The sequence below is a fragment of the Zootoca vivipara genome, chromosome 9 (genome assembly GCF_963506605.1).
Source record: "Zootoca vivipara chromosome 9, rZooViv1.1, whole genome shotgun sequence".
Lineage (NCBI taxonomy): Eukaryota > Metazoa > Chordata > Lepidosauria > Squamata > Lacertidae > Zootoca > Zootoca vivipara.
This window is the reverse complement of record NC_083284.1, coordinates 36,491,788-36,509,598: the sequence shown is the minus strand read 5'-3', so window position 1 is coordinate 36,509,598 and position 17,811 is coordinate 36,491,788. Positions and strand designations below refer to the sequence as shown.

Here is a 17,811-nt window from a genome sequence, read left to right as displayed (position 1 = left end):
CCCCTTGAACACATTGCAACTATCCAGTCTCAAAGTTACCAAAGGATGGAGTGTAGCTGTTGGGATCCGCTAATCAGACCCAAGCTGCCTTGGTCTCCCGTAATCACTCGTTTATTCAGCTGAGTGTGATGGTGAAGCCGCCCCAAATAGCCTTTGTTCATACTTTTTATAGGCATCTCCCTTCCCTTTCCCCCTTTCAAGGTTCCTTGCGCTGATCGAAACAGGACACCCTGCCTGGACCTTGAAGGGGAGAGATGCCTGGCAGAGGGAGGTTTTCCTGAAAATCGCCTAGCAACGTTATCTGGTCTTCACATATTTGTAGCTCACCCTCCTAAATTCTAAAGCAGGCACTTTTTTACAGAAGCAAAATGGCATCAGGGTAACCAAAAAACAGGACAAGAACAGGCCTCTCTGGCTTTTCCTGAGTCCCCACACAGCAGCCAAGTAATTTCTGTCCATAATAGGCTGCAGCTGGCAGACCAGTTGGAGCTGGGAAAAGGCACTCCTAGCTATTCAGGCCACCTGAGCCTCCAGGGACTGTGTTGAATCCAAGAGCAGCCCAAGTAGTGATTTGTACCCACCTCCCAGGCATGAGAACTTGGGATACATACGATCTCTTGTCTTTTCAGAATTCAGCTTCTGTTTACTGACTTACATCCAACCCATCTCTGCTTCCAAGCACTGGTCTTAACACCTACCAGTAAATACTGCTGTTTTCTCTATGGCAGTTGTAAAGCCTACATTGGATAGAATACACTGTCGCAGAAATGCAGACACTTCAAGTGTCTCTATTTTCCAGGGATGTCCTTGATTTAGAGAAGCCGCCACGATTTCTGATTTGATCCCGGAATGTCCCTATTTTCATTGGAGAAATGTTGGAGGGTATGGTAGGATGTCCCTGTTTTCATTGGAGAAATGTTGGAGGGTATGGTAGGATGTCCCTATTTTCATTGGAGAAATGTTGGAGGGTATAGAGTTATCCAACCCCAAGCCATCTGAAGGCAATCCTGTACTGTAAATAAGGAGGGTTTTTTTAAAAAAAAATGTTTAATGCTTTACAGTATTACGTATGTTTTTATATATGTTGGAAGCTGCCCAGAATGATGGGGCAAACCAATAAGATGTGTGAGATATAAATAGTAAAATTATCATTATGGAATGGGATATCCCTATTTTCATTGGAGAAATGTTGGAGGGTATGGAAATGTTCACATGTTCACCACTCTTATTATTATTATTATTATTATTATTATTATTATTATTAATACCTCACCCATCTGGCTGGGTTTCCCCAGCCACTCTGGGCAGCTTCCAACAAATGATTAAAAATACCTTAAAACATCAATCATTAAAAACTTCCCTAAACAGGGCTGCCTTCTGATGTCTTCTAAACGTCAGATAGTTGTTAATTTCTTTGACATCTGATGGGAGGGCGTCCCACAGGGTGGGCGCCACTACCAAGAACGCTCTCTGCCTGCTTCCCTGTAACTTTGTTTCTCGCAGTGAGGAAACTGCCAGAAGGCCCTTGGTGCTGGACCTCAGTATCTGGGTTGAACGATGGAGATGGAGGCGCTCCTCCAGGTATACTGGGCCGAGGCCGTTTAGGCTTTAAAGGTCAGCACTAACACTTTGAACTGTGCTCGGAAACGTACTGGGAGCCAATGTAGGTCTTTCAAGACCGGTGTTATGTGGTCTTGGCGGTTGCTCCCAATCTAGCTGCCGCATTCTGGATTAGTTGTAGTTTCCGAGTCTCTCTTCCATATCAACAAAAAATCACCTGCTGCGCCAGCTTGAGGGTTTTTTTTTGGGGGGGGTCATTGGGCAAAATTCCCCTGTGGCCTCTCTCCTCTCTGTGATCACCCACTAATTCTCCCTCTGCTTTTGGGCCTAGTCTCCATCACAGCTCAGAGAGAAAGAACAGATGAGCAAGCAGCTGGGGCAACTGCCATTCTGTTCGCTTACATTGTTTGCTCTCCCACTGAGCCAGAGACAGAGAAGGTGAGCAGGTCACATCTCACCTCCCAGATATGAGAACTTGGGACACAAAACACCTTGTCATTTTAGGATTCAGCTTCAACTTCTTGGCCCACATCTAGCCCACTACTGCCAATAAGCAATGCACCTCAACTGCCTCTCTTAAGTCATATGGAACAGAGAGATAGAGCTTGGTATCATCCACATATTGATGACACTTCAGATCCTCTGATGACAGCTGTTACTAGCTTCATATACGGTAGTTGTTAATTTCACTTCCTGCACTCTTTTTTCCTTACCCATCCCTTCAAATGATACATATGCATGCACCCCACTACTCTAGCTCCAACATTTCTCCGTTGAAAAAGAACATCCTACTATACCCCCATCAGTTCTCTGATGAAAATAGGGTCGTCCTAAGGTAAAGTGGGACATTCCAGGTTCAAATCAGAAACCAAGACAGCTTCTCTAAATCAGGAGCTGTCCCTGGAAAAAAAGGGACACTTGGAGGGTCTGCCCTACATGCACAACCCCCATTTTCCCTTATCACCATTTGCATTGCTGGCTGTGAATTGAGATAAATTACAATGTTAACTGCAGTGTGGAACTGTTGCTTTAATTCCACTTAGAGCTTAAAACGGAAGAGAGAATATTTTGTAATGCCGAGAAAACCTAGGCTGTACACACACTCCCTTTTGCTCTGCATCCTGTGTGCTCCCACTGCTGGTTTGGGAAGTGGTGTACACATAACTTTAGTGACAATCCAGATCTATCCTGTCGTTTCTAATGAAATACTATATTTTGACACATTTTCCCCGAATCAGCTTTAGTCCATATCGATAAAAAGACTAGCTGCCTTTTAAGCTGGTAACATGTAGGCAGCCTTTGGCTTTGTATACACCATTCATTTAAATCACATTATTCCCTTCAAAAAACATTTCCTGGAAAGCATAGTTTGCCTTTCACAGTACTACAACTCCCAGTACAATTAACAATCTACAGTTCCCAGGATTCTTTGGAGGAAGTCATGTGCTTTAAATGTATGGCGTGTTCACAGTCTTAGCGTAGAACCAACCTAAATTAGAATTGATGTCGGCAACTTTCAACAAAGTGTTGGTTACAGCAGGCCTCCATGGAATCTTTCTTGGTTCAGATATGATAAGCCCCTAACCACTCAAAAAAAGCTTTGCTGGCTGGCACTGCACTGACTGTGGTGGCAGAGAAGTATGATTTATTTGCTGCCATCATCACAACAGAGTAGCCTCTAAAATTAGCTGCATCCTGTGAGGCAGATGTTCACTATGCTGGAAAATAAAATAAGTTATAAAAGTAATTGCTTTTGCAAAACATATCAAACTGTACTTTCAAGTTAAATAATTTTAATTACATTCAGTAAGTCATGGGAAATTAAAGAATGACCTTGAGAGAAATTGAAGACTCTGAAGTAAAACTTAATAAGCAACTTGCAGACTGTGAATACTACAGAAACAGAATCCAAGGTCAGTGAGCATCAGAAGGTAATTGAGAAAGATGTCAAAACAACCCAAGTATCTCCAACTCCCTTGTTAGCCTTGCTAGGAATAATAGATGAATCAAATCAACATTTATCTCCTCAGGAGATGCTGAAATTTTTGCTGGTAGTTGTTCATTTCGAAATAGCTAAAGGTTGGCATTCTGCAATAGAATCATGGTATCCTCAGATGTGGTCTACAGCCTTGGCTGAGAAATTGATGTGCCCGATCAGAGGCAAGATGAGTCCTTTATCCTTCTACAACACTTGGCATCCACTCATTTGTGACCTGAGGATCAGTTGCGACAACCTGCCCAGACCCATCAAAACATCTGAAGAGACCTGTTGGATTCGAGTCTCTCTAGACATTATAAATGGGTTCTAACTTTAAGCTCCTGTTACTCCTCCCCCCCCCAATAAATACAGACTAGCTGCTATTGTTTATTGCATTTTAAATTATGTTTGTTACATGTGAAAAAGCAATAGAATACTTTAAAAAGCAGGTGTTATTGCTGTTGGTTTTTGTTCCTGAAGTCTTCCAAAGAGTGGTTTAGGCTAGGGTTTGGCAAGGTAAAAAAATGTGGCCATTTCAGAATGTTTATTTGGGGAATTTGAGTTTTACATAATAGGCAGAGTTGGGTTGGCTACTGGGACTGGGTGGTTCCTTCCTTAACTTAGATTTTTATACTGCTGCAGTTAGGAATGTGCTATTTTTACTTTTACTCTGGCTCAAAATAGTCTAATGGGCTGCTTAATCCTGATGACATCCCACCCCCTGCCAACCCACTTTACCCCTAAATCTGCCTCCCACACTTCCCTTGACCCTGCCAAATCATTGTAGTTTGTAGAAATCATCCAGCCATGATTGAGGCCAGCAACCTGTTCTATTCCACCACTGGTTGAATACCTATGCCTTCAAATAAACGGCCTCGGTCCAGTATACCTGAAGGAGCGTCTCCACCCCCATCGTTCTACACGGACACTGAGGTCCAGTGCCGAGGGCCTTCTGGCGGTTCCCTCGCTGTGAGAAGCCAAGTTACAGGGAACCAGACATAGGGCCTTCTCGGTAGTGGCACCTGCCCTGTGGAACACCCTCCCACCAGATGTCAGAGAGAAAAACAACTACCATACCATACTTTTAGAAGACATCTGAAGGCAGCCCTGTTTAGGGAAGCTTTTAATGTTTAATATATTGTTGTATTTTGATATTCTGTTGGAAGCTGCCCAGAGTGGCTTATTATTATTATTATTATTATTATTATTATTATTATTATTATTATTATTCTAGTTAGGGAAGGGATATTTGCACACCTGTTAACATTCTTTCAGGTTCAGAAATTTTCAAGATGCTTGGTTAATCAAGGGCCTTGCAAGTTTTTGTACCTAAAAGCATACTAGCCAGTTAACCTTCAAGGAAGCATGAAGCCTAACTTTTGTGATGGGCTGAACCCTCTTGGAAGATCTCATAACCTATACATTATGCTTCATTGGCTAAATTGCTGATATTTATCCATTTCACGAATGGATGATCCACAAAGGAGTGGAGATACTGGTGAACATGGGAGCCAACTCCCAGGGGCCGCGGGGGCTTTGGCCCCCACAATAAAATATTTGAGGGGATTGGGCCCCCACAAAGTTGATGGGCATTCCCATTCAAATGGAGTGTGTACACTGCGTCATGTGTGTCACGAACATGAAGTGTGGAAAGCTCTGATCTACAGGGATGTTGGAGGGGAGGCCTCCTTCCACTGCAGTACACAAGAGGGAGCTCATCACCAATTATGGTTTTGTGGATGTATTTGGAACGTCTATTTGGGGACCGACTGAAATAAGAACTAAATAGTAGACCATTAGGTCTTCCCAAGAGAAATTACTAGGATCTCATATTTCAACAACAATGTCGTAGATCCAAATGTGTAGTATTTGCAAATATAATTCGTTTTGATCTATGTTCTTAGCTTTACATAATCTGCTACGCATTTTCTCCATTTTGAGAGCAGCCACCAGACTAGCCATGTAACATATTCAGTTTCATTGTTAAAGTTGTAAACAACTGGTTGGCTCAATGAAGTATATAATCTTGTTTAATTACTATTTCTGTTTTGCTACCTCCTTATAAGACAGCTTGATAAATGCCAACTAGAACACACTACTGTACACAACGGGTAGTAGTGGTGTGGCTTAGCGCAAACAAGTGTGCAGGTCCCCAGGGATAAAATCATAGCCACTTTGCTGCTTCTCTGTCCTGCTGCTACCATGCTAACCCATTGCTTGGTTTAGTGTTACATGCATTATAGGTTCTGAGTATGCAGGAAAGGTGAGCAGATTCACACAAATATATATAGTTTCATGTTAATGCCAGTGAGAGTTAATTCTTTTCAACTGATATGCATGTTGAATTAAGTCTTGTGGAATTTTAGTATGTGTCCCAGTTGCCTTCTGAACGTAAGGTTGGAATATATAGTATCAGCAACACAAATCACAGTAAGAGCTAAGCTATGTATTCTCCTTTGCATGCAATCCAAATTACCATATTTTTCTGTGTATAAGACTAGGTTTCCCCCCCTAAAAAATAATGTCAAATATTAGGAGGCGTCTTATGCACAGATACATCTCCCCATTTTCTTAAACCTGAGTCCCCCCAAATAGGGTGTTTTAAACATGGGGGTGTCTTATAGACGGAAAAATACAGTATGTACACAAAGGTCCTCTTCCAATTATAAATCTTGTGTTTATACTGACAATATAAAAGGGAATTGGGTCTCCACGAACCCTCAAATGAAATATTGTGTGTGGGTGTAGTTGAGGAAGTACTAATTTAATTCATAATTTATGTCACTGTCATCGTTCGAAAGAATTGCTATTACTGGGAATGTAAGGCACTCTGTACTCCAGGCCCATCAGCAAAAATAAAAATAAAAAGTTCCACTTAGGTAGGACCATAGATCTATAACCCCAATGAGGCCCATTATGGGGCTTTCCTGGCTGCTGTATTCCACTGCAACGTGTTCCCTTCTTGAGCTTGGGGGAACCGCTTGGAACTCTCTGGAATGTGACACTGGGATACAGCTGGTAAGGAGAGACACAATGGTAGAAATTGCTATGCATGGGAAGAAATGCTTTCTGCTCCTACAAAAAATCTACATGGTTGTGTAGAATCCAGATTGGCCCAGCTAAAAGAAAAATGCTTGGAAAAGCTTAGACAGGTGGTGCCTTTCAGGCATGTCCAAAGTCCGTTTCGGGGGCCTAATCTGGCCTGCATTTGGCAGTTTATTTCCTGGAATAAAATCCCAAAAAAGCTCAACAACTTCAACCCTAAAAACGGTTAACAACTTTGATTGGCCCATTGGTCGACCCTCACGGCCCTTCACTTCATCAAATCTGGCCCTCTTTGAAAAAAAGTTTGGACACCACTGTTTATACATAATGCAGGTGGCACTGTGGGTTAAACCACAGAGCCTAGGGCTTGCTGATCAGAAGGTCGGCGGTTTGAATCCCTGCGACGGGGTGAGCTCCCATTGCTCGGTCCCAGTTCCTGCCAACCTAGCAGTTCGAAAGCACCTCAAAGTGCAAGTAGATAAATAGGTACTGCTACAGCGGGAAGGTAAACGGCGTTTCCGTGTGCTACTCTGGTTTGCCAGAAGTGGCTTTGTCATGCTGGCCACATGACCTGGAAACTGTACGCTGGCTCCCTCGGCCAATAATGCGAGATGAGCGCCGCAACCCCAGAGTCGGTTACGACTGGACCTAATGGTCAGGGGTCCCTTTACCTTTTAAGTTCTTGTTCAAAAATTCTGATTATTAAAAAGAACTCTCATTGCATTTACCTAACCAAGGGCCTGCCCATACCTCAATTTGATGTGGACTGTGAAGCCCTACACTTTGAAAATCTGAATAGGAGAGCTACATTAACTGCATAGGGAATCCTCAGATTTTGGAAGGATAAAGTGTGGGATGGCAGTAGTCGGAGAACACTGCATGGATGGGGGCGTAGGGGTGGAATGGGGGGGGTGGATTCAAGGAGACATAAAGGCTTCACAATCCACATTAAGCCAAGGTATGGGCAGGCCTTGTTTTAAAAAAGTGCTTCCCCTGGCAGCAATTCGTCAATTCAATCTTTTCTTCTCCCCCTTGGTTATCTCATACCCACCTAATCAGTAAGAAAACGAGGTGGTGGGGTGGCCTATCCAAGTGATGAATGGGCTTGTCTATTTAAAGCTGTAAAGATTGCTGAGAAAACAGGGACAAAGTAGATAGTGTTCAAACATAAAATAATGCTAGCAGGACAAGACTGGATACAATGCTGCCATGGCTGCTATCATCTTTTTGAGATGGTTCACAACTTCTAGGCTGGGTTAATAATCCACATTCAAATGGCACCAGAAATTGGCAACTCAAGAGCTTTGTAAATACATTGCTGTTTTGTGAGTTTCAGACAACTGCACACATGTTAACCAGAACAACTTGAATTTATTTAAAATTCATCTCAGAATGAAACGTGTTTAGTTTTTATTTTACAAAAAAAATATTGAAAACATCAAAATATTTCTAATTTAAAAAGAAACCATGTTAGGAATAAAGGCAATTTACATACTATTGAGGGGATGACAACAGGAAATTAGGCACAGTATTAAGGCCAGCATTCATTAAAACGATACTAATGCATTTCTATGTTCATTTGTAACTCAAGAGGTATGGAGAAGAATTTATTTTAATGCATCCGTGTGAGAATGAATTAGTAATTTGCCATTATAACAAGATTAATGGATTGATTAAGGTGTACATTTTCTTCCTTGCAACTAAATTTGGTTTCTAATTTAGGGGAGGCTGCTATTTGAAGGAGGGGTAGAAAATTAATAGAACAAAGTACTCAATATGGACTCTGTACCTGGGGAAAGAACTTTATAAAAAAAGGAGAGAGGGAATGAGATCACTTCAACATACCACCTTTTTTAAAAACAACAACACAAAATGTTAAGAGATATCAATTGCATAGGAATTTAAATATAAGGCCAAGCAGGAAACTAGGCATAATAAGGATCATTAAAAGAGCACTATGGTGTCAAGACCTAGGATGACATCCTACCAAGTCAGAGTTGAACCACTGAGCTCACTGGACATTAAGTCCATTGATTTCAACAGGTCTACAGTGAATACGGTGAATAACGCTCATAGTATTTCCATCTGAATTCTACTTTAAAAAATAAAAATCACAGTATTTTCTAGTACTACAAACAGTGAATGTCAAACTGTCTCTTTAATTTTCATACTGACAACCAATATTAAGGCTTGGTAGAAGTAGAAAACTTAAAACTTGTTGTTTAAACCTGATAAGTGTGTTAGCACCACAGTGCTATGTACGTACCTGATCTCAAGAGATCCTACCTTCTGAAAATAATGTAAAGTAATGGTTTGCAAATGAAGTGTAAAGTTACTCGTTACTGCACCCCATCAGTGATTTGCAGGACTATGTGAAGTTTAATTCTTCAGTTCGAAAGATCCCTCCCTGCAGAATCCTTGCTCACTGAACAATGAACACTGTCACAAATTAAACTACAATAGGAGCTCCAGTATTGGTGTGATATTGCATAAGACAGAAGGGTATATCCTAAAACCAATAATGACTATTAAGTCACAGCCATGTCTGTTAGGAAGGTAACCTGTAGACTTCCAAATATACTTCGCATGTATTAAATATAAAACATAGGTATTTAACAAATCATCTCTTGACATTTCAAGTAGATTAAAATTGTGGAACTATTTCTTATTACAGTCATACCTCGGTTTAAGTCCGCTGTGGTTTGAGTACTTTCAGTTAAAGTACTCCGCGGACCCAGAAGTGTTTACTTCCGGGTTCCGCAGCGCACGCATGCACAGAAGCGATCTGCACGGCACGCGCATACGCAGAAGCGCTCTATCGGCGCTTCGCACACGCGCAGAAGAGGCACTCCGTTTAAGTACAGTTCGAGGAGCGAATGGCTTCCTGGAACCAATTGCGTCCTTAAACTGAGGTACCACTGTAATTCATTTTTGAGCTGTTAAAATGCACTTCAGACCTTGATTTCTATATCATAAGTAGCTTACTTTCTAGAATGCTATAAAATATAGTAGCGTTGGAAGAAATAGGTGTTAGAAGTACATTAGCCGGGGAAAGCTGAACCAACATTTTAACGGGGGGCAAAGTGCATAAGACATTGTAATACTACAAATGTGTTAACTTCAGGTCAAAACTTCTCTGGGACCTAAGCAATACTATTTTACACATTATTTTACATTGTATGATTTACCCAGATGCCACAGGTTACTGTTTTATCTCATGGTATTTTCTCATTGATTTTCATATAACTGGGGTGGGGGGGTGGGGGAATCATTCAAGAATTGTCCAGTACTCTTCCATCAGTTAATGGCATAACTGCAGCCCTTTTTATAAATTTGAGGAGGATGACAAGAGGGTTTTTTTTTTCATTTTACACTTTTAACTGGCGTTTCAGATTCTGTGGATTGCCTCCCGTCTGTCCAAGCTTCCCGCGTACTCTTCAGCGCTAGTGTTTTCTGCTGGTCAACTACAACATAATCCACTCTTTCATCCGCCACACTGCTGCCTGAACCGCTGCTCTTTTTCTGGAGACAAAATGAAGAAGAAAAGGGTAAGAACAAGATAAGCTAATACAAGTCTATGGGTTGGCTTCAGAGCATCCTTTTCATAAGACTTCTTTGCAGAGGGGACTAAGATTCAGCAGGGTCTCCCAGCAAGGGAAGGAGGGGGCAGTTTTGGCCAATCCACCCCACTGCCCTGGCAAATCTTCAAACCATCAACTACACTGTTCCAGGGAGACCCCAGCTCTTGAGAACAGCTTTTCAGGGGGCTGCAGGGGAAAGGAAGAATCTGCACATATTTACTTCCCCCACTTCTTCAAATGAGAGTGTCCAATGGGCAACTCAATGAAACCCAGGTCCCTCCAAATGTATCAGTGAATATAATTATTTGCACTGTACCATTTTTATTAAAACAACACCTATACACCTCACCTACCCTCAAAACATGGTACAGTATGTAGAAAATTGGCTGCAAGAAAATCCTAAGTGTAACCATATAATGGCAGGTGACATTAAAGATTCCATGGTTTTCCATAGGGTTTCCCAAAACTGAGTCTCAGGGTTTCCCAAAATTGAGTCTCCAGCTGTTTTTGGACTACAACTCCCATCATCCCTAGCTAGCAGGACCAGTGGTCAGGGATGATGAGAACGGCAGTCCAAAAACAGCTTGAGACCTAAATTTGGGGAAACCTGTGCTAGTTTATTGGTGGCAAGTTTTAACTGGTAGATGAAGCTGGTTTAGTATTAATAGGCAGAAGCCAATTTTAATTAGTGAGGCTGATGATAAAAGTCATTTAGTTCTTAAAGCTATATTAATTGTGATGTGGTAATGAGGAATGAAAAAGCAAATATGAAATACAGCATTTTCTCCTAAAAAATAAGTAGTTGTCCTGGGACAATTTAATAAACAAAAACATACCTGTATCTTGATGGAGAAATAAAATCCCCTGACACAATGACTGCCAGATTCATTGCCCAGCACAGTTTTTCATTCCCATTGACTATTATGGGAGGTAATGAACTATAGTAGCCCATTTCACTGATTCGTTGTAGTTCTGCCAATTCTGCAGGCATGGCAAGGGCTGTATTATGTTGTGTTATGCACAACCACACTCCATGAGCCTCATTTCACCCTGTTCTGACAGTCTGACAATGCTGGAAGAAAATCTATACTAGTGAAATATTTCTGCCAGTATGCCAGGGAATCTCTAGCAACATGTCTTGTTAGCTCCAGAAAGGCACCTATATTGTCACTAATAAACCACTCAGTTTTGTTTACCTTGCGAGGTGGGGTAGATTTTCCAGAATCTAAATCCAGATCTAAATATTCCACTTGCTTATCTTTAGGTTTTACCATGGGACTGCTTCCCCCATCGAGACTGCTGCTCCCAAACAGAGCCTGAAATTATAATTAAAATGTTTAAGTCAGCAACAGTGACAACTTTAATGGAATGTCGTGCTCACTGCACGACATGTGAGAAACTGACTAGTCACATCGCATTTTGCAACATGCCTTGTAACATAGCCCTGAATATAAGCGAATCTGAAAATGAGGTAACAAAAATGTCATTCTTGAACCGTTTAACTACCTGTGTCCCATACTAATAAAGCTCAAGCTGTGCTATATATTTTAAAGAGGTATCATACCTCAGAAGGTCATGGATTCATCTCAAAAAGTTATGGGATCTGTAGTTTGCTAAGGGTGTAGAGAGTTATTACTACAGTGGTACCTCGGGTTACAAACGCTTCAGGTTACAAACTCTGCTAACCCAGAAATAGTACCTCAGGTTAAGAACTTTGCTTCAGGATGAGAACAGAAATCGTGCTCCAGTGGCGCAGCGGCAGCAGGAGGCCCCATTAGCTAAAGTGGTGCTTCAGGTTAAGAACAGTTTTAGGTTAAGAACGGACCTCCGGAACAAATTAAGTTCTTAACCAGAGGTACCACTGTACTACTACAATTTATTACCCCTGCCCCTTTACTCAAAGGTCCCAGGGCAGGTTACAACAATCAAAATACAACACTAATATTAATGTAATATTACACAATATTTAAAACAGTTTAAAACAACTAATAATTACAGAAATAAGGAGGGTCCATATCTATCGTCTAAGGGACCCAGTGACAGGGTGAGCTCCTGTTGGTCGGTCCCAGCTCCTGCCAACCTAGCAGTTTGAAAGCACGTCAAAGTGCAAGTAGATAAATAGGTACCACTACAGCGGGAAGGTAAACGGAGTTTCCATGTGCTGCTCTGGTTCGCCAGAAGCAGCTTTGTCATGCTGGCCACATGACCTGGAAGCTGTACGCCGGCTCCCTCGGCCAATAACGCGAGATGAGCGCCGCAACCCCAGAGTCGGTCACGACTGGACCTAATGGTCAGGGGTCCCTTTACCCTTTACCTTTATATCTATCATCTATCTATCTATGACGTAATTTGTTCCGGAGGTCCGTTCTTAACCTGAAACTGTTCTTAACCTGAAGCACCACTTTAGCTAATGGGGTCTCCTGCTGCCGCCGCGCCACTGGAGCACGATTTCTGTTCTCATCCTGAAGCAAAGTTCTTAACCTGAGGTACTATTTCTGTCACGGCTAAAAATTGGCCGCTGTTTCTTTAATGCTGGGGAAGCTGAGTCAGCGGCCTGGGCCTGCTGTGACTCATGCAACCTTTCACCTAATTGTATTGTACCTGTATATATGTAAGTGGTGTTAGTTACTTGGTTGGTTGGTTGTTTGGTTGGTTAGAGAAAGCTGGTGGTGTTGATGTCTGTATAGTTAGTCGTTCTGCAGTTAAAGACTTTTAAGTATAAAAGCAGAATATACTCTGCAAGGACACTCTTCGTGGAGTCTTTTGTGCCAGGCAAAGCAGGTCAGAAGCTTTGGCATATTTTTTCAAAACACTGACAATTTCTGGGTTAGTGGAGTCTGTAACTTGAAGCGCCTGTAACCCAAAGTACCACTGTATAAGGAAGGTCCCAGACACACTTCTTTGGAAAGGGAGTTCCACAACTTAGGGACTGCCACAGAGAATGTCCTCTCCTGGGCCACCCCCTACCCTGAGCTTCTGAGGGCAGTGGAACAACCAAGAGGACACCCTCTGCAGATCTTACCTCCCAAGATGGTATGTAGGGGAGGAGAGGGTCTTTCAGGCATTTGGGCCCTGCATCATTTAGGGCTTTAAACACTAACATGAGCACCTTAAATTGGACCCAGAAATGAACCAGCAAACAAAGCCACTGTTTTAAAACATGGGATATATGAGATCTGAGAAGGACCCAAGCCAGCAATCTGGCCACTTTTGGACCAATTGGAAGTTTCTGAGTCATCTTCAAGGGCAGCCCAATGTAGAGTACATTAGAATAATCCAATCTGGAAGTTATCAGAGCATGTAATATAGTGCCTCCACCACCCCCCCCAAAAAAAAAGTTGCGATGAGTGGTATGATACCACTTCAAATGTATAGTGCAGATGAGGTCCGTGACATCATTTTAGAAAGAGCTGCACAGAGTACTTAAAATGAAAACTACATACTGGATCATCACTGGACTGATTTGGATTCATGGGTACATAATTCTCTTCACTGTCATGTGAATCACTGCTGGAAGTTGTGCTATGGACTGAATCTGGTCGGGGAGACAAAGGAAACCTGGAGGAACTAAAATAAAGAGACACTGGTTTTAAAAAGTGAAACTGGAACCATCTTATGTATGCTTTGCAGCTGTATTATTATATTTGTTTAAAATGTTTATCTATAATATTTATACTTCCCCACCACACCTTTTTTTTAAAGAAATAAAAGTTCAATGAAGCTTACATAAAATACAATGAAAACCTCAGTAATAACCAAACAGAGGAACAGATTGAGAGGTGATAATCATTACAGCAGTATCAAAATGTAATTTAAAAATCCCATTTCTGACAATGCGGCATATATTTGTGTGTCTCACGTTGTGAGACAAGATGCCAAGACACCAAGAAAATGTGGACCTGGGTAGGAAAGTAGGTTCTCCATCGCTGCACTAGGGCATATGATGCATTGAACATGTTAAGAAGTAATTCTGAATGAACATGTGTAGTCTTACACTGCAAAAACACACGAACCCAAAACACACAATCTCAACACTGTGAGAACTTGTTTATAAGTAAGCATGCATAGAACTGGGGTGAAATGCTTATTTTCACACCAAAGGTTTACTTGTATAATACACACACATCCACAAAAGCAAATTTTTAATTTCTTAAAAGGGTGAGAAGACTTACTCTCGTGTAAAACTTCTGGTGATCGGAGATCTAACTGGAGCTGGCAATTCTTCCCATTCAGGGAGAGGTTTTATTTCTAGTGGTGCTGGTTTTACTACATAAAGAAGCAAACAAGTTTTTAAAATAATGTACTAGGAAAGAACTACAGTTCCTCAAAAGGAATTCTTACAATATTATTGCAATGCCCATTATTTTAAGGTCGGTGAGGAAATAATTCGGAATAGGAATGTGTTAAAATTAGAGAGCTTCTTCAAATACTTGAGTTTTATATACTGTATATACTTTCAGTTTACTATCAAACACTAACTAATGGCTACTGCTAATTGAATGGTGTAACAGCTAACAATTACTACATTTAGAATTGTTAATGTATGAATCTACTCTATGAAGTGGCTCCAAATTTCACCTTTTTAGGCTCTTGTGACCACAGCGAGTCATTAACAATCTAAACTGAGTCAAACTCTCACATAAACAGCATGGTTGTTGTTTTGTACACAAACTGCTTTGCTACAGAAACTAGGAAGAAAAGGGCTTTTCTTTGCACCTTTGCTCTTCAGGTCCGTTTGTCTTCTCTTACACATGCAGAATTTAATAGGTTTCATTAATGCACATTAATAGGAAAAGTAGCTTTGAGCCTTGAATGCTTCCCCTTCCACTCTTGTGTACCAGGAGAAGTTCAATAGAATTTAGTTTTACTTTCCATGAATCCAGACTTATGATCCAGAGATCATGGTTTAAAATAAACGCTTATTTATTTGGTGGTTTATTTTAAACCATTTAAAACTTTTGTCAGTTTCAAAACAACTCAACTTCAAAACATCTTGTTTTGAAACACACTAGAAGTTGTTTCAAACCATGATCTATGTTTCATAAGATTCCACAAGCCAGGATTCTAAATGCTGCCAAAGTCCTTCACCCAACCATGCAGGAAGAGATGGGGAATGTACAAGCCTGAGATTTATGTACAAGCTCCTTCCTGGTTATGCATATAGGGCTAAGGCAGCCATGGTTTAGAATGAAATGTCAATGCAAACACCACCTTTCTGCATATTTATTTACTTTTCAAATTCACACACTGTTTCACGGCCTGAGATCTTCAAGGGTGGGGTCACTGGGGTGTATAACCAAGCAGAGTTATATCTTGCAGGTGCATTTTTTAAAAATTGTCTTGATGTAGCATGATTATGTAACTCTATCTTAAGGCTCTGCTAGTTTGGGTGAGGGGGCAATACTTCTTGGCAATTGAAAACAGTCCATATTAAAATTGCATAACTGCTATTTTACAAAATAAATAGCTATGAGTAATATTCAATGTCTGTCAAACTCAGAGGAGCCCCATTGAAATCTATTTCAGTGTGTACTCTGATCATGTTAGTTGCACATCACCCTATACCCCCAGCCTTATCCTGCAATAACCGCCCCCCCCACACACACACAGAGAGAGAAATTGATCCCACCTTCCTAGGACTCATTGCAGTGTATCTGCAGGCTAGTTTATTTAGGATTAAAGAACAGTTTTAAGCACTTAGGTCAGTCACATACAGTAAATTATCGGCATATGGTGTTTCTGACAGACCTAATAAGTATGTACTCATAAGTACATCACCATGTTTAGGGAAGTTTTTAAGGACTGATGTTTTTATTATATTTTTAGATATGCTGTAAGCCACCCAGAGTGGCTCGGGTATGAATAATAAAACTATTATTATTACAGTTGTACCTTGGTTTTTGAACAGCTTGGTTCTTGAACGTTTTGGCTCATGAATGCTGCAAACCTAGAAGTGACTATTCCAGTTTGGAACTATTTTTGGAAGCCGAACGTCCAATGGGGCTTCTGCGGCTTCCGATTAGCTGCAGGAACTTCCTGCAGTCAATCAGAAGCCACACTTTGGTTTCTGAACATTTTGGAAGTCGAACGGACTTCCAAAACAAATTCTGTTAGACTTCCAAGGTACAACTGTATTATAAGTAAGAACCACTGACTTCAATGGGACTTATTCCTAGGTAAGTTTATGTAGCAGTACAGCCGTAAGCACTTTTCAATACAGTGGTACCTCGGTTTATGAACACAATTGGTTCCGGAAGTCTGTTCATAAACTGAAGCATTCATAAACTGAAGCGAACTTTCCCATTGAAAGTAATGGAAAGTGGATTAATCTGTTCCAGACGGTCCGCGGAGTACTTAAACTGAAGCGTTCATAAACTGAAGCAAACTTTCCCATTGAAAATAATGGAAAGTGGATTAATCCATTCCAGATGGGTCCGCGGAGTACTTAAACTGAAGCGTTCATAAACTGAAGCATGGGTGTAATTGGTTCCGGAAGTCTGTTCATAAACTGAAGCGTTCATAAACTGAAGCGAACTTTCCCATTGAAAGTAATGGAAAATGAATTAATCCGTTCCAGATGGGTCCGCGGTGTTCATAAACCGAAAATTCATAAACCGAGGTGTTCATAAACCGAGGTTCCACTGTATTTATGAGACTAGATAACAGGGGTCTGTTTTGCAAATGCCCAGAGTAGGGGACTGCACCATTCACAAGCTTTCATTACTTCAAGGCACTTGGTTTTCAGAGCAGTCTGAAGTAGCAGGTCATATTTAAAAGTGTCTTAAAACTCTCAGGCAGATTCTAAAGTGTTTGTGTGATGATGGGGAACATCATTACTGTGAAGCACTTTTAACAAGTCCTCTGAATCATTTGAAAGTATAAACATGCAAATGTATACTTTATATTTTGACATAAATAAACTTCACAGGAATTTTAAATTGTGCCTACACAAACATATCTTGGAGTAAGTCCATGGAAATTTAAGTGCTATGATATATACAGTACATCTGTCTCAGACAGAGAGAAAGACTATGAGCAATCTCTGAATAAGTTTCCCTCAGATATCTCAGCACGCTCATGTTCCTTTCTATTATACTTCCAGCTGTCATTAGATAGATAGATACAAGGTTCAGTTTTAAGAAGGTGTTAGGACTTAAGTTAGTCATAAAGTAATGGTCTACAGTGAAAGCCTTTTCCTCGCATTCTGATTATGTAGCGAGAGGAAAATACATTCTGCATATACCTAAAGGGACTGTTCTTTGTCACATATTCCAGATTCTGGGGCTGCAGGAACACTGCCTATCTCAAATGGAGCTCCACACAGCTGCAAAGTCTCCAAAGGCACCAATATTTTTTGAAAGCAATATGAGCAGCAACTTGTCCGCTGATTGATGGCAGCGACAGTTGACAAATTAGTAGATGCATACTAGGAGCAGAAAAACTGCTTCATCCAAATGACAGTGAGATCTATTCAGCATAAGGGAAAATCCCTTTAAAAAAGGGATAACTTGCCAGCTATGTCTACAGCTAAGGTATATGCTAAATGGTGATTTGGCCATTATAACATGCTACTTTTCTAGCATTATTTAAAACCTTCCTCTCCAATGGGGCAATGCAGTAAACACTAGCCTGTCTCAAATTTTCAGT

The 17,811-nt window shown here is 41.0% G+C and overlaps 1 protein-coding gene across 3 annotated transcripts in view; it reads right to left on the bottom strand.

Moving 5' to 3' along the window:
- Nucleotides 1-7,934: 7,934 nt before the first annotated feature.
- The window catches only part of GAB1 (GRB2 associated binding protein 1), an 89,515-nt gene continuing 79,638 nt past the window's right edge, over nt 7,935-17,811 (bottom strand). For all 3 annotated transcript variants that reach the window (XM_035111610.2, XM_035111612.2, XM_060278631.1), the window contains 4 exons: nt 14,337-14,430; nt 13,608-13,731; nt 11,361-11,480; nt 7,935-10,105 (listed from right to left, as the gene is read on the bottom strand). In XM_035111610.2, the coding sequence (XP_034967501.1) occupies nt 9,947-10,105; nt 11,361-11,480; nt 13,608-13,731; nt 14,337-14,430 (497 nt within the window). In that variant the 3' untranslated portion in view covers nt 7,935-9,946. The remainder of the gene's footprint in view (nt 10,106-11,360; nt 11,481-13,607; nt 13,732-14,336; nt 14,431-17,811) is intronic.